Source organism: Corvus moneduloides, chromosome 2 (genome assembly GCF_009650955.1).
Source record: "Corvus moneduloides isolate bCorMon1 chromosome 2, bCorMon1.pri, whole genome shotgun sequence".
NCBI classification, from domain to species: Eukaryota; Metazoa; Chordata; class Aves; order Passeriformes; family Corvidae; genus Corvus; species Corvus moneduloides.
The window spans coordinates 110,624,595-110,644,765 of NC_045477.1; the positions used below are offsets into that span (position 1 = coordinate 110,624,595).

At 54.5% G+C, this 20,171-nt stretch overlaps 2 protein-coding genes across 7 annotated transcripts in view; one reads left to right on the forward strand and one right to left on the reverse strand.

Annotated features, from left to right (window-relative positions):
* POLA1 (DNA polymerase alpha 1, catalytic subunit) overlaps window positions 1-6,043 on the forward strand; it is a 188,091-nt gene extending 182,048 nt beyond the window's left edge. For 4 of the 5 annotated variants that reach the window (XM_032100857.1, XM_032100859.1, XM_032100858.1 and 1 more), the window contains one exon: window positions 4,136-6,042. In XM_032100857.1, the coding sequence (XP_031956748.1) occupies window positions 4,136-4,308 (173 nt within the window). In that variant the 3' untranslated portion in view covers window positions 4,309-6,042. Of the gene's footprint in view, window positions 1-4,135 lie in introns of all 5 variants that reach the window. The other variant, XM_032100856.1, reaches the window with a different exon arrangement.
* A 3,137-nt stretch (window positions 6,044-9,180) lies between these two features.
* On the reverse strand, window positions 9,181-17,113 carry ARX (aristaless related homeobox). 2 transcript variants are annotated; one of them, XM_032100862.1, is made up of 6 exons: window positions 16,833-17,113; window positions 15,020-15,740; window positions 13,705-13,750; window positions 11,716-11,785; window positions 11,457-11,631; window positions 9,181-10,496 (listed from the first exon to the last, which is right to left on the reverse strand). In XM_032100862.1, exons 1-6 carry the CDS (start codon window positions 17,023-17,025, stop codon window positions 10,256-10,258), a joined length of 1,446 nt encoding a protein of 481 aa, XP_031956753.1. In that variant the 5' UTR covers window positions 17,026-17,113; the 3' UTR covers window positions 9,181-10,255. The 2 variants fall into 2 exon arrangements, with proteins under 2 accessions (XP_031956753.1, XP_031956752.1); XM_032100861.1 differs by having other exon boundaries at window positions 11,457-11,785.
* Window positions 17,114-20,171: the final 3,058 nt, after the last annotated feature.

The window sequence follows — 20,171 nt, forward strand, 5'->3', positions numbered from 1 at the left end:
AGAGTTTAATAGTATGACACAGTTTGGTTGTCCAGTCAGAAGGAAAAAAACAGAAGACTTTTACAGAGCCACATCTTAAGGAGTCCAAGAATTAAAGTTCTTCCTCCTGGCTATCAGGTTACTCGGTGTCATTTTAGTAGAAATTAAGAGAAATTGCAATGAATGGAAAACATGCAGTCAGGTATAGATAACCTCCAAATATCTCCATCCTTGCTTCCCACATCTATACAACAGCACTGGGTAAATGGATTTCAGGAACCTTTGAAATTTAATTTTTTTTTTTTACCTTAATAATATAAAAATGTACCTAGGTAGCTAAACAAGGACTTGGATGGGGTGCTAAATTTGACAGGAACATCCAGAAGTTCAGACTGTGCTTTGTGAAGGGAAGGAGGGGGCAGTTACATTGAGAGGTGGAAGGAGGGATTACCTGCGTGCTTGGTGGTATGATTCTGTAATATTTACCAGACTCAGTGATTTACTAACTGTAGAAAATACAGTACCTGAATTTTAATTGCATACAGTCAGAAGCACATATTCTTTATTTCTATTAAAGTAACTGTATTTTTAATTTTTATATTTGTACTGATAGTGTCTTTTGTATGTTCTGCATGTGTATAAATATATCTCATTATGTATAGCCATGTATACCTTCTGCAGCAGTGGTCATCTTAAAAGATTACTGATTGCCGCTGAACTTGGATGTTACTAAAACAATGATGGGGTGATAATGGATATAGAACTACTTCAGAACATGACTGAGTACTGAAAGGCAATTTCAGTCAGTTTGTATAACTTAGTTTTCAGAAGGCCTTAGGTGTGTTATTGATTAAATTCTCATTTAGGAAGAAAGTAGGAGCTCTTATATGCATCTCTAAGTTGGATGGTGTGGTAACTCAAAGGTATCGACTGGCTGTGTGATACGCAACGGTCACAGTTGTCTTTTACTCAGAGGAGCACAGAGTGATGCTGGTTGTCATTCTTACTCTGCTGTGTGGCAGCGTAAATAGTCCCCTTTCTAACCAACCTGGTGGGAAAAGTCAATATCCCATCAGCAAAGGAGGTAAACACATCAGGAGCTGTGTCCTCTCTCATCTTCCCCTGCTCTGTATTACTACAGTTCTTTAAATCTCTTCTCCCCAGTCATCAGATGCACTTGTGTCATTCAAATGCATGGTGCTGCAGACACAGCCCTGCCTGCCTCTCCTCCCGGAGCTCCCGGCTCCCATTCTCTTATAATTGAAACTTAAAATTGGCCTCATTACTTCAACGAGGCCCCTCATATTACTCCTTTTTTTTCAGTGCACCCTTTCCTGCCTGCCTCTACGAGGGTAATTGCATCTAAGAAATGTTTGAAGCATACTGTCAGAAAGGTTATTGCGTATAATTTGAGTTTAGATTTAATGTTGGGGGGAGCTGGGAGCTTTGTTAGTGGGATGGCTGAAGCCCTGAAGCCTGAATTGGAGCTGTACATGGGCCTGTATGTATGTTCTCTACTTTCAGCCCTGGTTTGCTGTTTGCCTTGATGTTCTAATGATTAACGTGCCTTCCTGCGCTGTTCACATGTTCCAGCTGTTTGCATTGATGTATTTTACCTTGGTCCCTCCTGAGCTCCAGGAAGCTTTAAACTATTTTGGCCTAGTTTGGAGGTACAAGGATGGTATTTTCCACAGTTCCTTGGTGTAAAGAGCATGGTTTGGTTAACATGAGCAGTTGCATGTGAACCCACTTACTGTATCATTAATCTTACAAATACATAAACAAGTTAGAGTTCAATTTGTGGCAAAGTGGGATTGGTGTTTTTATGGATGTGGTTAAGACAATTTTCAAGTTTTGTTTAATTTAACCCTATAGTGAAATATTTTCAGGATCGTTAAATGTGTTTATGCCATAGTGACTTCAGCCTGTTAATGAACAGATTCTCATAAGCAACTTTTTTATTGTATTTGAGGTGTAGTTTAAGGAAAATTCAATTCTGCTAATAGACTTTAAGTCATTACTGTCTGAGTAACAGTAAAAATGTGGTACCTTCAACGAGGCATCTTCTTCTGTTTGCTTACTGCCCAGACACAAAACTGAATATGACAGCACAATACATAACTTTTTCACAATGATGCATGAAAGATGCTTATCAAAGTGCTTTTAATCAGTGTATTCAGTTACTCAGTCTGGCATCATTAATTTTAATTTTAGTTTAATTTTTAAAGAGTTGATAGCTACATGCAAAGCAGTTGAGTTCAGTGGAACTTCGTGAATAACATGGAAAACCTAAGCAGGTGGCAATTGCTCAGTAAGACATTGCTGTTTGTATTGTATCCAGCGACAATCTGCTGAGCTCATACTAAAACATCTGAGGCTCTGCAGAAATATTTGTAAATCCTCAGGGAGGAGAAATTCACAAACCTCAAAATTGTAATAGCTTTTTCTGGCACTGTGCCTCCCATCCCTGCCATCTCCTCATGTAGCAGTCCTTGACTTGGCTGCTGCGATGAAGCTGTGTTTGATGGGACACCTTCATCTCAGTCACATCACAGAGGTGAGTAGTCACAAAAATGAGTCATTTCGTCCCTTACATGGAGAGACTCAAAAAACCCAGTGTGTCCCTCTCCCCCAAAACCTTTTCTTAAATAAACTTGGTTGTTTTTAGAGACAACTGTTTTTTCATCTTAACTTGTGCTGCATAGTAAAAGCTGTTTGAGAGGGGATGGAGGCTTCTCTGTTAAGTGTTCCAAGACAAGGAGGGCCAAGAAGGTGTCAGGGAGAAATGAGGCAACAGCTTTCAGGCAAAGCTATTGAGAATAGAATGATGGTGTTGGTTGCTCACAAGACACAGGCTTTACCCTGCTCCTCAATGGCTTGAGATCTTGACCTGTAAGTACCTGCTCTGGGCTCTCCTAGTTCTACTGGAGTCCCTCCAGTTTAAAAGCGGGGAAGCTGCCTGGGAGGACACCTTGTTTTGCAATGTATGTGCTATCCAGTGTTCCAAGGTGTAACTGCAGGAACAGGCTTCTGGGTAGGAGCTGGTGTTCATAGAATGTGGAGTTGGTTGGAAAGTAGGACCACAACTGTACCAGATCTGCATCCACTTGGCATTGCTGTATAATAGAATAGTGGAATATTTTGCTCTGTTATTCTTTGTCCACAGCTTTTGTAAAGGAAAAGCTGGACAATCACCCAAACAAAATCCCTTGGGATTTTTTTTTTTTTATAATGGCATAAAACTTAACCAAAAAAAACCACAGCAGAAATAAAACAGTTTGGTCTTTGCTGCTGAAATATGTGCAGACTCATGCACATGCACATGACCTTGCAGACACATAAAGGTACAGGTGAGTAAATGTCTTGTCCTCCAGACATCTCTTGATCAAGCATTTGGGAGCCTGTTCATTCATGTATCCGGTGAACCTGCCATCTCCCGGTTGAGAGACCAGGCATCTTCTCTCCATTTTAGAGTAAAGTAGCAGGGAATTCCCCTTGTTTGTGCTACTTCCCTTTTCCTTCTAATGCTGAGAATCGCGATTCCCATCCTGCAGATAAGGTGCACGTGAGAGCACACAAGGCTGGTGATAAGTCTGTCCCAGATTGTACCAGTGTCAGTATTAACAGCAGGGACAAGGGACATGTAGTGAATGTGAATTGTGGTCTCCTTGACTGCTGAAGCCACTGTGGGGCAGAATCTCTCCCTGCTTCCAACCTCTGGGGACTCTGGATAGTTCTCACTCTAAGTTAAGGCACCTGCCCATTTTAAATGAGATCCTTTCAGAGCCAGCCCAGCTATTGCTTACTTTCTCTGCTGTGACTCAGTGAACCCCCATTTCACCCAGTGAGATGACAAAATTGCACCAGGGGTGGTTCTTGCCAGTTTTGCCCCTGCACCCACACTGGTGGGGCTGAGGGACCTTCAGCCTTGGCTCCATGGCCAAGGCTCACCATGGCCCCTCACCAGCTTGTGCAGGAAAAGCAGGGAATGCAGCAGAACTTGGGAGAGCTTGCCACAAATTTGTTTTTTGCTAACTATGACATTCACCTCATTTTGAAATATCATGATTCACAGCCTAATGAATGCAAAAATCCTGTCTTTTTGTGGTCATTTAATCCCTCTCTGTTTTTTGGTTTTTCCCCTTTGTTCTTCTAGAGTATTTGAAGAAGAAGCCACTCAGGCCAGAAGTCTCTGAGGCCTACAAAAGACTGAAGAGCACCGTAGACAAATGCCTGTCCATGAGTAGCTACTCAGAAGTGAACCTTGGCAAACTCTTCACCATCAGTATAGGAAGATCTGTGGGAGAGTCCAATAATGAAAGACAGTGATTGATTAAAAATGGAGGGAGCCTAGTCCCTTGTTTATCAGTAATGATCTCTTCAGCAATACTCTATTTCAGTATGTACAATGATGTTTTAATAATCTTGTCTCTTTGGAGGAGGAAAAATGGGAGATAAAACAGGATGTATGATTCTCGTGGACATGAAGTATTCAAGGTGTTTTTATCCTCCTTTCTTTTCTTCATTGAGAAACCAGGGTTATTAAAATACGGAGTAGTTGATTTTTGCAATATATTTTGTTGTGTATTTAGACCTATGAGGGAAAAAGGGGTGGGGGAATTGCTGCTTTAATTGGATAATTCCCAGTGAGAGTTGCTGGAATGTAAGTGATCCTAGACTTTGCTCCAGGGTATTTACTAGAGGTGCTCTCAGGAAGCGAGGTTAGTAGAGGTCTCAGTAGGAGCACTAATGTTTTGCCTTTTCACAGTTTATCTTCTTCCTGATCATAAACATACCAATTAAAAACAATACTAAACCTAAATGCATTTCAATGTCCTATTACCTTCTGAACAGAGGTAGGGATGCTTTACTTTGAAATTCATTAGAGACTGAAACCTGGAGGTGCTAAAAATAGGGACTATCTTTTTATTAGGAGTCTTTCCAAGCATCTTTAAGCATAGTATTTTGCCACGTTGAAAATTTCTGTGTGGATGTAAAGACAATGCACATGAACAAAACCCTTTTCACACAGAGGATACAAATCTGTTTCATTTCTTTCCATGAAAATTATTTGAAAGTAAGCAATCGATAGGGAGAAATATTTTTGGGATGACATTGTAACCAATAACGGGAATGGAAAGCAGCAAATCATAGTTACTGTTCTGTAATAATTACTGTGTTGGAGGTTTTAGTTTTTACAAACAAATTGTATTTTTCATTTACTTCTGATAAAACGACAAGCAGATATGACAAGAGAAGAAATTTGTGTACATGCTTTTGTACACAAAATATTGTTTTACTCATGTTCACCGTTAAGTTTGCAATGTGATATATTAATGTATGGTTATAAAAATTTGCTTTTAAACAGTGTAAAATGTAAAGTTTTTTTCACACTTGAAGGAAAAAAATAAAGTTTTCTAGTAAAAGAGAATTTGATTCTATGATCTGATGGTTGAAAATAGTCCATGCTAGGTCATATTACTGTGGACTTTTCCTGGTCTTACAGAATTGCTTGTGTGTCTGTTTTTAAGATGAGCAACCATTAACAAAGGGAGCTTGAAGAAAAAGTAAGAGCATCAGCATGAACATGTTGGGCACTGTAAGGAAACGTGTCTGTTTGTGTTAAGAGTATTTTAGGATACTCATTTGTCCCTAAAGTGGCATTTGGAAGAGGCTGTCTGTCAGTATGGGTAGTGTCTCTTTGAATATGCCTGATACACAGTCATCTTCCTAGCAACTTTTGGAGCTAAATCCTTTCATTTCTACTCACATGGAATCACTGCAGTGAGAAATGGAACCTACTCAGTCTCTGGTATCATGCAGGTGTTGTCCCACCCTGGTGAGCTATCAATCCTTCCCAATGTGTTTAGTTGGGTTAATACTGTAAAACAGACTTTATTTGGAGTCTCCTCTTGGAAAGAAGATGTTGCTGCCAAGATGACATACTGAAGTTACAGAACTTCAAGAGATCCTGGTTTCTTGTAAATTCACACAGGGATTTTTAGATTTTTTTGTGTGTGGCCCAATTAGGATTATGAAGATATTACTGATATTAACTGGGTAGAATGCCTTAGGAAAGTGAAAAAGTGTGACCTTCTCCTCCAAACATTAGGTATACAAATAAAATGGATAGATATGGCATAACCTGACCCTGTGGCACTTGTATGTATCTGTATAATTACAGCTGAAGAGCCTGTTAATTTGCAAGTTTAGGGATGTTTAGATTAAATGAGAGTGTTGTGGAATGACTGTGTAGGGTGCAGCAGCACAGAGTGGCCCTGCGAGGGGCTGTTCCCCCACACACCGAGGTGGAGGAGCTGTGAGTGGCAGATCCACAGAGCCCCCACCACCCTGGCCAGCCACAGTCCAGGGTGGTAGGGGATGGGAAATGAGGGCTTTTACCCCGAATGGAGGCTTTTTTTGATTCCTCTCAGCAAAGCTGGTCAGATCAGAGCTGAAGTCTTGGCAAGGAGTAAACCGGATTTTTTTTTCCCCTCCCCTCTCCCTCTCTAATCAGCTCTGGGCATCATGCCTCGTCTTGGCCCCGCAGAAAGGCTGGGAAACGCAAAATCATCTTTATAGCATTTAATATTAAATGGAGCTGGTAAATGCTGCGCTGTAAATAATTTGGGAAACACTGAAGTTTGGAGGTTTGCGTTCTGAGGCTGGTCTGGCCTGAATCGCCTTCCCTTCCTTTCCCTCCTCGTATCCCCCTCCCCCACCCCGTGCTGTTAAAATTAAGGTTTGTGTTTATTTGTATTTATTTGCAGTTGGGGAAGAGGAGTGTTGATATGGGGAACCGGTGGCCAGGTTTCGCTGATGACATATGCGATATGAAAAACAATTCCCATCCACAAACACGGTTACTGCTGTGCCAAAATCCCTCTTTTCGCCGCCAAAGGCAGTTTTCTAAGGCCGAAGCGGAGCACATCTTCCCCTTCGAATCCATCCCCGTCTTCTGCAGAGCACCTTAAATGTGCCTTAATTGAATAGTTCTCCCGCACCCTCCTTATAGCAGTTTAATAGATTAACTCATCTGTGCCAGCTTCAAATTTCAGATTAAAATTCCTTCATCCCGAAGGCAGCATTATCAGGTTGTTGGAGGCTGTTTTCAAACCTTGGTTTTGAATAGCAGCGGCTCTGCATTAATTTAACCACTAAGCTAATAAGTAGGTTTCGTTTTGTTATGCTAAGCTTTATTGCTTTTCTTTTGATCAGAATGGTGTTGTTGAGCAAAGCAGCAGACAAGGCATTCTTTGATGAGGGAATTAGCGCTCTATTCTTCCTCTATTATTCATAGCACAGTGGAATATGTAAGTACCTGAGGGTGTCAAAGGAGAGCAGGCTCTATTGCAAAGTGTTCGCCTTGTTTCTCTCAATAGCTGACTATGAGATGATAAACCGCTTAATACACTGCACTAATTGGATGAGAGCAAAAAGAGATGGGAATTAAGGCACGGCGAAAGGAGAAAGTGCTACCAGCCTTCATTCACTCTTTCACCACTTTAACAGCACCAAAGGAGGCACAAGCTTTCTATAAGCAGACTAGGGGTTTTGTGCGGAGATAAAATGAACCTGTTAGTGGATTCAGGTAATACACTAATTATTGCACAGTATAAATACCACTACTGGTTTTATAACACGGAGGTAAACTTCTTTTGAGAAGGTTATAGGATTGCTTGGCAGCAGTATAGATCCTAATAAGGGACCAGAGTAATAACCCCCTGGATTAACAAAATTGCTGCTTGCAGAAGTATGATTCGGGCTTTTACGAAGATTTCAGCAGAATGAATAAAAATGACTGAATGACATTTCTTAATGCCTAATGGCTTGATAATGATTCCCTTTTCTTTAAGGCAAAAATGTATATTTCAGGCTGCACTGTTAATAACGTCCAGGGAACAAGCCTTATTTTTCCGATAAATTTTTTTTCGCGCCTATGGTGGGTGTTTAGAACTCAAAAATACGGCTGGGGGCGGGCGGGGTTGTGGGTGTGGGATGTGAAATGCCGTGGGCGGAGGGGGGAGCTGCGGGGAAGGGTCGCAGCGGGCTCCCACGCGCGATGCTCGCTCCAGCGGCGCTTCCCGGCCGGTGGCTCCCGGAGCCGGGGTCGCCCCGCGGAGCAGCCTGCCGGGCCGGGTTGGGCCCCCTCGGTGTGCCCATGGGCTCTTCTCTGGCCCCTGCCCGCCTTTGTGGAGCGCTGCCGAGATTAGACCAAATCACCCCAAAAAAGTCCCCCACACACCAGCGCTCCGACGGCCCGTCCGGCCCCACGGCCGCTGCCGTCGGGTCCGGGGCTTGGTTGGGGGAGACCAGGAGTCATCACGGCCGGGGAAGGGCCGCGGGGAGTGCGGCCGGGGGGCTTCCCGCATTTCGGTCCCTGCTCCGTGGAAGAGGCAGACGGAAACGCTGCGTCCAAAAAACAAGTAAATAAAAAAGGAAGAAAAAAGAAAAAAAGAAAAATAAAAAGAAAAAAGACGAGGAAAAAACCACCCGGGGGGTGTTAAAGGAACAGGGAAAAAAAGGAAGTTCACCTCGAGGAGAACGAAGGGGCAGGCGCAGAGAAACTTTTGTGACCCCAAAGGTGCGGGGGCCGTCAAGCGTTCCCCAAAATTCCTGTTTTTCTCCCCCGCCCCCGACTTTCGGCAGCGGCGGAGTTTGGGGCTGCCCCGTCCCCGTCCGGCGAGTGCCGGGGGAGCGTGGGGCGGCTTCCCGCGGTGTGGGAGCTGGCACCAAGAGACGACCCCAGAGCACCCCGCGGTGGGGAGCAGGGGGGACACGCCACGGTGCCCTCGACAGAGAGCGGGCAGGTACGGCCGCAGGTGCCCCACCCGACCTCGCGATCCGCAAATCCCCTCGCAAACGGGGCTGCCGGCACCTCGCTTCCCCCCGCCCGAGCTCTGGCCGCCGCCCCAGCCGAGCGACCCGCGCCCACCCAGCCCCCGCGGGGCGGTCCCCGGCGCTGAGGTTGGCGGGGCTCAGCCCCGGCCGCCCCCGGCCCCGGGCGCCCGCAGCGCGGCACAGGTGGCCCCGCAGCCCCCGCAAGGACTGGGCTTTTTGCTTTTTCTTTTGTTCCTTTTTTTTTTTCTTTTTTTTTTTTTTTTTTTGTTAAACATATATTTTTGTTTATTTTCTGAACGTGGCACTTCTCCACCGGATAGCAAGGAAAAGTGTTAACAATAACGACATTACACGAAAAAGTACTGTACCATCGCCTCTTGAGGGTTTCAGAAACCTCTACAGTTAATAAGTTAAATAAAGAGTTTGTACATAAATATTTGTCTAGGAACCCTATTATATCTACAACACAGTAAGAATCTACAGAATGACAAACTTTTACAACACTACACTGAGTGCAATTGTTTTATAACATTTCAAATATACAAAGCTCTGTTCTTTTTTATAACAATGGTATGTACAGAATCAATAATCACAGTTTAGTGACTTAAACAGTCCATATTCTAGCAGTGTATTTCCCTTTGGTTTGATATAAAAACCTTGGTTGGTGTAGTGATAAAGAATATAACAAGAAAAAAGATATACCCTTTCCCCTAAGTGCACTGGTTATCTTACAGCATCAAATTTACTTTCAGTCTGCACTGGCAGCATCCTTGGTTAGCATATGCAGCTCATTGCAACATGTAAAATAGTTCTCCAGCGCTTCTAACAGACCAACTTAACATCCTAGGATGTTATTTTAAGAAGATGTGGGTAGCTTTCCCCCTCTCTTAGCTTCTCTATTGTTTTTTTTTTTCTCTTTCTTAATTACAATTCTATTTCTTTCTTTTTTTTTTTTTTTTTTTCTTGCCAGATAAACAGAAGGAAAAATACTTAGTGTACGAAACGCTAATATATAGTAACTTTTATTAGGGCTTTTTTTTTCTTTTCTCTTTTTTTTTTTTTCCCCCGCCACTTTTCTTGCCCCCCTCCCCCGTAATGTTCACGGAGGAAATGGACACGTTGTACATCTCAGAAATGTACCAGCCAAGGAGTTACTTATTCAGGAGGTTTTAAGTGTCGTTTCACTCGTGTGAGGGCTGATGCGAGAGGCACTCTCTTTCTCCACGTTCCTAACTTGAGAACCTACTACAGTCTCAGCTGCTGGTCCTCTTTCTTTTTAAAATCATTATTATTTTTCCCCCCGTTTGGTCTTGATTCATGCTGTCTGAGGTGACCTTTATTGATTCGCGTATTTTCTCCCCTCTTTTCTCCCTCTCTCTTTTTTCTCTCCCCCCTAAAAAAACCTAACCCGCACCCCGCGGACGGCAGCCGTGCCTTAGCACACCTCTTTCCCCGTGCTGTTCCCCGGGAGGATGTTGAGCTGGGTGAGCTGGGCGGCGTGTTCCTTGGCCTTCAGCCGCAGGGCGGCGATGCTGGATGCCCGCCGGTCGGCGGCGGCGCTGGCAGGGTCCCCCAGCCCCGCCGAGCCCACCGCGCCCTCGGCGGCCGGCGCCGGCTGCCGCAGCAGGGCCGCGGCGCTGGAGGCGCTGCCCAGAGGGGACATGGTGGAAAAGAGCCTGCAAGGGAAGCAGAGACGGCCGTCACCGGCGCGCCGGGGACCGCCGGCTACCCACGGCCCCGGTCGCCTCCTTCCCTCCAAGCGCGGACGCGAGGGGCTGGAAATACCCGACGCCGGACCCGCAGAAGATGTTTTTTAGGGGGGAAAAATAAAAGGGAGGAAAAATCGCTGAGCCTGGTCCTTCCCGACTTGCCATAGTGCAGGCGGCGGGGAGGGGGATGCGCGGGGGGAGCCCCCCGGTCGTGGGCAGGCAGCGCTCGCTCCCCCCGTTCCCCGGACCTGTCCACCCTCCGCCTGCCCCGGCTCCGCGAGCAGCGCTGCCGGAGCCGCCCGGCGCTTCCCGCACTTCGCCCGCGGACTCTCCGCCTGGAGAAGCGTGAGGACGGAGCACGGCTCCCGCGGGAGCTCGTCCCGACACGAACCTGTGGAAGCTGCTCAGCCCCACTCGTGCTCGAGGCTAAAAAAAACTGTCCATGACGGACTCCACGCGGCCGGAGTGGCTCACGGCTTCTGTTCACGACGAATGGCCAAATACCAGCAACCCCCGCCCCGAGCAAAGCAGAGGCCACGCGTGCACACAGGGCAGCCCACGCGAGCGTTTAGTTTCTGCGTGGGAGCACCGCTTTCCGCGGGCCTGTGCATCGGGGACCCTGCCCAGTCCGGGCTCCCGCGACCGCCGCGGCCCGGCCGCCCCCACGGGGAACCGGCGGCCGCGCGGGGGGCGGGCGTGGGGGCTGCTCCCGCCCAATCAGCGGCCTCGACTCCAGCACGTGACCCTCGCGGCGCCCAATCGGCGCGGGCTGCGAGGCGCTCCAAGTTTGAACACCGGGGCGGCCGCGCGCGGGGGTCCCGCGTGGGGCCGCGATCCCTCCGCGCGCGCGGCCCCACAAGCGATTCCCGGCGCCCTCCGCCCCAGGCCGCCCTCCCCCGGTGCCGGTCGCGCGTGGGCGGGCGGTACCTGCCGAAGGCGGGGCTGATGAAGGCGGGGTGGCGGAACACGGCCGCGCCTAGGAAGGTGCCGAGGCCGAGCGGGGTCCCGCCGGGGGGCAGCGCCGCGGAGCCGGGGGGCGGCGGCGGCAGGCTGGGGAAGGCGGCGGCCGCGGCGGCGGCGGCGGTCCAGGCGGAGTCTAGAGCTGGGTGATGAGGAGGGAAAGGACTAGCATCAAGGTATGGACTGAGGGGGTGAGTTGCTGACAGGGGACCAGGGAAAGGCAAACCTGGGGGGTGTGTCTGAGCCCCAGCCTTTTCCCTCTTCCGCCACTTAGCCCTACGGTTCTGGAACCATACCTGAAAGCCAAAAGAAAAACCGGTTTTAATACGCCTGCCCGCGCCCTCGGAGGGGCGAGCCCCGCAGGAGCCCCGCACCGGCCCGACGGCGACCGCTCCTCCGCCGCCCCCGAAGCGGGATCACCCCAAAAGGGTGGCCACGTGTGTCGGGGCCGCGCTGAGCCCGGATTGTGCCGACCCACGCCGGGGGCCGACACGCGGCTTTCGGTGACACCCCCGGCCCCGTCGCGGGCCCTGGCTCCCGGAGGGCGCAGCAGTTCAACCCCCCCGCACACGTTTGCGGCAGGTCGGCCGTGCGGGCAGCTGTCGGCGCGGGAGGCGGCTCCCGCAGCGCTTTCGCTGCTCCGGAACAGCGGCAATACAATTTCCCAGGGGTACTATGCGTGAATTATTCTGTACTCACACCCACACCGCGACTTTTTTTTTTTTTCGTTAAAGGACATATTTACAAATTATATCGTTTAGGGATCGTCGACTTTTTTTTTCCCTTCAGATTTAAAGAAAGGGGGGAAAAAATCGTAATTTCACTGACGTCTGAAACGAAGAAATAATTTGTGAGGCAACCAAAGCAGCAAATATAGATTTCAAGGCTGCCCTTTTAAGATCTATTTTATAAAAGTTAGTTAGGATGCCATGGCACTGCCATCCTTTCTCTCTTTTACCCCTCCCATTAAGCAAAAATCGTGAGATAAAACGGCTTTAAGCAGGAGAGAGGTAGAGGAAAATAAACCGTATTTCAAAGGAAAAAAAATCCCTTAATAACCAAGTGTGAGGCCATCAAACGCACCTAAGGACAGAGACTTTGAGAGAGGCAGACGTTTGTAAATCTTTTGAGGTGGGGGCAGAGTTTTTCCCGTTATGCTCGGCTTTGTGAGCTCAGCATGAGACCCTTCTTTCTGGGAAGGCAGAAAGGCAGCAGCGCTGCGGGTCTCTCTGTACAGTTGTTCAGTGGGAATTGATCTCCACGCACGCCTCTCTGGATACCCACGAGGAAGAGGCATTGTGTTCGTGGGGAAGGCAACAGCCTGGCACGGAGGGAGCGTCTCTCCCCGCTAAAACTCAATTAGCAAGCTGTCCTCGCTACAATTCCCCCTTATTGAATTAATAAGTCTGAGTACACCCAAAGGTAAACGAAGGGACTCTCATAATTCATATTCACTTAATTACATCTTCTGCCATGAATAGAGGAGAGAGAAAGGGGGTGTCTTTCTTTTAAAAAAGTTATTTAACTTTCCCACGACTTGTTCCCCTGAGCTGAAAATACTGATTTGCTGTCACATCTCTGTTTGACAATGGAGAAATGTGTCAACAGAAAGGAGGGGACAAATCTCATCATTAGCCCCTCTAATGCAAGAAGCTGTTGTGTATTAAATGAGCCATATGGAATTTATTATGCTTTATCAGCGCCCGATTTTAACTGTAAAGTGATTTGCTCAGCTTCAAACCCAGAGACATCTGTTTTCTGTTGGCAATCAGGGCATCCCAATGTTTATCGTCTCTTTGGTTATGAGACCCGGGTTGGGAAATGCACTCTGGTATGGGGCGGCAAACACCTTTAATAGCATTGCACTCACTCACTATTAGATCAATGCAGGCTTATTGCTATCAAAAATGGGAAATCAAATAGCATTAGCCAGCTCCTTGTGCAGGCGGAGAGGAAATCAAACAACATTTCGCCTTCAAATGGCCCTGTTTGTTCTAGCACTAAGTGGGCTTTTATGAAGCCCGATTGGAGATTTGATGGCAGCCAAATACCCGACTTGCGGCCGAGCGGGTTTCTAAGAACCGAAGCCCCGTGGGGGCCCTGAGTTTTAATCACACGGGGATTCGCCAGCCGATGGCTCGGCCCAGGCGGGGCCACCCTTCCCCCGGGCGCCGCCGAGGGACGCGCCGGTCCCGGTCCCGCCGCTGCCACTCACCTGCACTCGGGCTTCTGTCAGATCGAGCCTCATGGCCAGCTCCTCCCTGGGGGAGACACAGACGCCGCCGTCAGCCCGTGGCACCTCGAGTCTCCCGCACCCGAAATCCCGGTGCCCGAGGAGAGCGGGGCCGGGCCGCAGGCGGACACCGCCTGTCGCTGCCCTCGGCCCGGCTCCGGGCCGCCGAGCTGGGCACCTCTCGGGACTCTCGGGATTTGGCATCCCCTCCCCGCCGCTCCCCAAATTCGGCGGGTCCCAGCTGCAGCTGCCGTGTAGGCACGGCAGCCGGGCAGCTCCACACGGAGGTTCACATTGCCACAATTAGGGCAAATCGGAAAACAGTGTGGCACTGGACAATCGCTCATCAGCTCCGTGTCCCAGAGAGGACCATTCCCAGCATAACCGGGACCCTGCCGCGGCCGGAGCCCCGCGCCCTCCGGGCATGAAAAGCCCTGGAGCAAAACCCAAAGCCGTAAAAAAACACCAACGAAAAAAGCGCGGTATGCTCATACACAGCCCGGGCAGCCGCTCCCGGGGCCGGTGCCAGGCGGCGCCCCGAGGTGAGCCCTGCGGGCGATGCGCGGCTCCGAGGTCCAGGGAAAAAAATACCCAGTGAACACTCCTGTTCCAACGCCCTCCTCGCCCCCGCACTGCCCGGGCAAAACAAACGAGAAACCGGGAGGGTCTTCGTGATCGAAAAGTGCGACTTTGGGGACTCAACCCCCATCTGGCCTTAAGGCGGGAGGGGGGAGCTGCAATTTTCGGTCAGCGCGGGGAGAGGGCTGGCGGCTTTGCCTCCCTGCCTGCACTTCCCTCAGAGGAGCCGCTGGCCAGACCCACCACCAAGCTCCCATTTTCAACGGGAAATTGCCCCCGAAAGTGCGGACGGAGCCGGGCCGGGCCCCGCTGGGCTCTCTGGGGGCAACTCCGGGCAGCGAGAGGCCCCGACGTGCCGGGCCGGTATTTTTAGGCAGCGGCGCTTTGATCTCTGCTGCTGCCGGGGCTTCCCCGGGCCCGGCTCCAGCCCACGAGGAGCGTGTAACCGATCCCGGCGCGGCCGCGGTGAGAGGAGGGGTAGGCAGCTCGTAAAAATAGCCCCCAGCGGCGGCCTTCAGGCGGGCCTGCCCGGGCTCTGCCGGCCCTGGGTCCCCGCTGAGTCCGGCCCTGTTCCCCGTCTCCTCCCAGCCCGGGGGTGCCCGAGGCAGGATTCACCTCCGGGGGCGGTTTGGAGGCGGGGGTGCAGCACACCGAGGCCCCGTCCCATCCCCCCGGGGTTCGCTCACTCCGCGCTCGGCCGGGGTCCCGGCGCCCGTACCTGGTGAAGACGTCGGGGTAGTGGGTTTTCTGGAAGGCCCTCTCCAGCTCCTCCAGCTGGTAGCTAGTAAAGGTGGTACGGTAGCGGCGCTGCTTCCTCTTGAGCAGCCCCTCCTCGGAGTCGCTGCCGGCCGAGAGGCAGACACTCTCCTCGCCGTCCTTGCCCTCGCCGTCCTCGGGGTGCAGCAGCAGCTCCTCCTTGGGGGACAGATCCCCGCCCTCCGCCCCGGGGGCCGCGGCGGCGCCCCGGCGGGCATCCTTCAAGAGCCCCCCGCCGTCCTCGCCCAGCAGCTCCTCCTCCTCGTCGTCCTCCAGCTCCTCTTCCTCCTCGTCCTCCTCCTCCTCCAGCATCTCTTCGTCCTCTTCCTCCTCTTCTTCCTCGGCGGCCGGCGCGGCAGGGCCCGGCCGCTCCTCGACGTGCGCGGCGGGGCTGCCCAGCTCGTCCCGGGCGGGCGGCGGCGCCACGAAGGGCGCGTTTTCGCGGTAGCTTTTGCTGCGGCTGATGCTGACCTGGGGCGCCTGGCTGATCTTCAGCGTGTCCCACGGGGCGGCAGCGGGCACGGGGCCCGCGCCCCCCTCCGGTCGCCCCTCCGGCCGGTCCCCCCGCGGCCCCGCCGCCCGCGGCGGCAGCAGCCGGCCCCCGCCCGGCCCGTAGAGCCGGCGCAGTTTGGGGGGAAGGTGCAGCTCGGCCGGCTCGAAGGGGGGGCTGCCCTTAGGGGACCCTGAGCCATGAAAGTGGCGTGGACGGCCGCAGCAGTCGAAGGAGCGGGCAGGCGTGGCGGGGAGAAGGGTGCGGAGGAAAGAAAGAAATTAAGAGAGAAGGAGAGACACGGTCAGAAGGATCTTCGCGAATACAGCCCAGGGCAAGAGCTCAGTCTCACAGCCCTCCTTCGTGCACCATTTTCCACCACGTACCGAGACAAGACCCCCTGCCTCGTCCCTCAGGCTGGTCCCTGCCCGCGCCGCTGCTGCCGGCCTGGGAAGAGATTCCTCCCGGCTGCTGAGCCCGGCCCAGCGCCCCGCTCAGGGCCGGGACAAGCTGCAGGGGCTCCGGCAGACCCGGGCCTACGCCGGCAGCTCTCCGACAGGGGCCAGCGCCGGACCCCATCCCACACGGCGGGGCAGCGCTGGTCCTACTGCGCCCGCCCGGCATTCCTCCGCTGGCTTTTTTTTTGTTTTGTTCTCCCCTCCTATCGTCTTCCCCTCCTCCCCAAGTCTGGTTTTGGTTTTGGAGGCAAGAATCCCGCCCGCCGGTGTACGCCGGGAAACGCGGGAGCGAGGCCGCCCATGAGAGCTGCCCAGCCGGGCTCTCCGCGGCTCCGGAGGGGGCTGCTCCCAACTTGGGGCTGGGGGCGGCGGCTGCCGGCGCCCCGTTATCACCGCCCTGGCTGCTGCCGGGCGCGGCCCCAGCTCGCTCGCCCAGACCCGTTACAGGTTTAATGCGAACGGGCGAGGCTTTCCCCGTACAGATCGCATCTCGTACCGGTTTATTTTGGCGTTAAAATTACACCTATATCGAAAGTAAGAGCAGCCTAAAGAGCTCGGTACTGGGTATCCGACCCCCAGGGAAAGAATTGTGACGAATTCCGGGCACGGCTCCGGCCGCGCTTCCTGGCAGCACAGCAGCCGCTAACGAGCACGGTAACGGAATAACGGCGGCCGCAGTTCCGAGGCGGCGCCCGGCCGTGGGTGCGGACGGGGAGCGGGGCCGGGGCCGAGCCGCGGGCTGTGCAGGGAACGAGGGACACACAGCCGGCCCTGCCCGACGCCGGAGAAACGGGACGGGACGAGCGGGATGGGACGGCGGGGCTTACCTTGCGCGGCCTTGTCGGTGTCGGGGCGGGCGGCGATGGCGGGCAGGGTGGGCGCGGTACCGAGCAGCCGCACCTTGCAGGGACTCCGCCGGCCCAGGATGCTGTCGATGCAGTAGGAGGACAGCAAAGTTGGCGATTTACTTTTGCACTCAGGGCGCTCGGCGCAGCTCTCCTCCGGGTAGGGGCCGCTCATGACGGCGGCGGCGGGGCCGAGCCGTGGGGCCGGGGCGGGAGCGGCGGCGCGGACGCCCCCGCGGCGCTGCCCGGTGCCGCCGGGACGCCCGTCACGGGGGGAGTGAGCGGCGGCCGCGGCGCTCTTGAGTCCCCTCGGCTCCACGTGCGGGCAGCCGCCCCCTGATTGGCTCCCGCCGGAGGCCGGGCGGCCGCCGACAGACGGCGCCCGGCAAAGCCCGGCTCGGACCGTCCCGGATCGGCGCCCGCCCCGAGTCACCGCGCTGCCCCCCCCCCCGCCCCGCCCCACCCCTCCCGCCGCGCTCCGCCCCCGCTCCGTGGGGGAGGCAGCCGCCGGGGACCCGCTCGGGGGAGCCGTCGGGGGCGGCCGGGATGGGCGGCGGCGGAGCCCCCGTGGCACGCCTTGCCCCGTCACCACCCCCTCGCCCCGACGGCGGCCCGCTCCCCGCCCGCCCCTTCCCTGGCCCCCGGCGATTCCCGAGCGGGATGGCGTGGGCGGCGCCGGGGGATCCGCGCCGTGTTTTCCCCCGGGCAGCTCCCGCCCGCCCGCCCGGCGCGGAGCTGCGCAGGGCCGCGCGCTCGCCGCGCTCGCCGCCCGTGTTTGAAATGCCGGGTCCGCGCTCGGGGCTCTCTGTGACAGCACCGGGGCAGCGCCTGCGGTGGCGGCGGCACGGCGGGGCCCGACCCGGCGGAGTGCGGGAGCACGGAAGAGCTTCCCCCGGGCAGGGCAAGGCGCGCAGCCCGCTGCGGTGCTGTCCGGCAGCCCCCTCCCTGCCCTGACAGCCTCCTTCTTTCTCCCCATACACATCTCCTCTCCGCCGGCGCTTTCCACGCCGCTTCGGGGCCGGAAGACCTCTGACGGTTTTTTAACGCTCTCTCCTTTCCCCTTCCCTGTTAGGCGGTCACAAGTTCAGGCTCCCTATCTGGTCAGTTCGGGCACAATTTTGATGGGCACGGTACAGCTGCCTGTCCCCCGCTCACATGTGCGCGCCTGATCCTGGATTCCCGCAAGCACAAACACGTCGGAGAAACTGCTCCCAGTCACCGCAAATGACCCGTTCGCTTGCTCCGGTGATGCCCAGCCCCGAGCACCGAAGAGGAGACAGCCCCATTTTCCCTGCTCATGCCACAATTCCCGTGCGGAACTGACGTCTCCTAATTAACCAGAGACAATTAAGAGAAAAGATAAGCAAGTGCGTGCGTGTGTCCGTGCTGGCGTGGGCAGAACGCCGCTCTGGCTGTGTCCACGCCCGTGTGCGCACACGCACGCACTTCCAAGCTCTAAAGGTGCGTGTCCGTCCGTGCCGCGCGGGGACAAACGTTATACCCAGAGCCGTCCCCTCCCTGGGAACGGGGTCCCGTAGGGCTCCTGCCCCTCATTCATCCCTCCTCGTTTCCCCCTGATCCGCAGGCCGGGGCGATGCCAGCGGGAAGCGCCCCGACGTGCGCGGCCGGCGGGCTCCGCGATCCACAGAGGCGCGGCCCCAGCCGGGCCCGGCTTTGCGGGGTGCCCCTGGCCCGGGTACGCAAAACTGCTGTTTGCCATCGGTGCTCAGCTCTAGGGAGCTTTCGCCATCCCCGGCACGAGTGGCAATTAATTCATTAACCCAGTAACTAAAAAAGATCCACCCCAAATCCCAAACCAACCAAGAAACAACAACAAAAAAAGACAGGAAGACTCAGGGGTGCCCTTGGCGAAGCTCGGCGAGCAGAGAGGCTGCTGCCTCTTGCTCTCGCCCCGGCCGTGCCGTGCGGCTCCACCGGGGCTTTCCCACCGGGCTTCCCTGCCGGGGCTTGCCCGGGAAAAGCTACGCGGAGCCGCGGGTACGACGGGGCCGGGAGCGGCGCTCCGGCAGCCGGGGAGGCCGGCCTGCATCTGCCTTCGCTTCGCTGTCGTGCCGGGTGCCGGCCAAGCCGGCGCGGGCGAGCCGCGACACTGCGAGTGGCGGAGCCGGGACGGGCAGAGCTGCCGCGCTGCCTGCCCGAGATGGGGGGACCCGAACCCGCCGGGGCACAGGAGACAGCCGGAGGGCACGGGGCACCTTCGGCGCGGCATCTGCGAGGGCTCCACCAGCACCGAGACCCTGCGGTGGCTGCCGGCGGTGTGAGCCGGGGCTGAGGCGAGCGGGAGCTGGAGGCTGTCGGGGACGGGCGGAGCGCAGGGAGCCCTGCTGCGGCCTTCCAGCCGCCTGCAACTGGTTTTCACTCCTTTCTCGCCCCGGTCCCTCGCCCCTCTGTGCCCGGGTCTGGCCGGGGGGCCTCCTCTGCCCCGCTTACGGCGCCCAGGCAGGCCCTGCCGGGGGGAGCGCCGGTTCGCAGTACTCCCGTTCTTAGGCAAAAATGTTTTGAGATGCGAGCTCGCCTCTGCCAAGTCACTTTGGTTTTCTATTTATTTTTTAAACAAACTTTTAGTCATTTATGGTCTCTCCCTCGCCTTCTTTTCTTCCCTTCCCCCTGCAACCTGCTAATTTAACACTGGAGCGCGTTATTGCAGTGTTACAGGGAGAGAACGAGAGAGAGAAAACAACAATACTGCAATGATCCAAATGATACAGTAGAATTATAGCAATTATAGTTCTGCTCGGAGAAGAAAACCTTGCTGAGCTCAGCCAAACAAACTGATACCTTGTACGGATAACAAGCCCGGGTACTGACAGCCGGTGCTGAGAGAGGCAGGAGGGCACAAACGGAAATGTTTGCCTCTTTTCACTCCAGCCAGCCTACATTAACACTCTCGACTGCCGCTGCCAGAACAATATCCGCTCCGGCTCCGAGCACCCAGGGCCTCCGCGATGAGTTTCTCCCAGGGGGCGGCCTCCGCACCTACCCGCGCCCGGCTCCGCTCGGGCCCCGCCGGGAAGGAGCGGCCGGAGCGCTGATGGTGCCGGGACCGACGCTGCCGGCCACCCGCCCTGTCTGCGAACCACCCATTCCCACCGCAGGGGCGAGGGCGGTGCGTCCCGGCGCGCACTGCCCTGGGACCCTCCGGCCCGGCCCGGAGTGCACCTCGCCGTCTCCCCTCCGAGCGGGCGGCCGCGGCGGGGCCGACGCCCGCCCCGCTTCGCTTCGAAGCGCGGAGCAGACCCGCAGCCGTCCGCGCTGCTCCGCCTGGCCGCGCGGCGGGGCAGAGCGACCGCGGCTGCCGCG

Coding starts and splice junctions, on each gene's coding strand:
- ARX (XM_032100861.1), bottom strand. CDS start 17,025: ATGAGCGGCCCCTACCCGGAGGAGAGCTGCGCCGAGCGCCCTGAGTGC. Junction 15,741..16,832: donor CACCGACAAGGCCGCGCAAG/GTAAGCCCCGCC, acceptor TTCATGGCTCAG/GGTCCCCTAAGGGCAGCCCC. Junction 13,751..15,019: donor TACCCCGACGTCTTCACCAG/GTACGGGCGCCG, acceptor TGTCTCCCCCAG/GGAGGAGCTGGCCATGAGGC.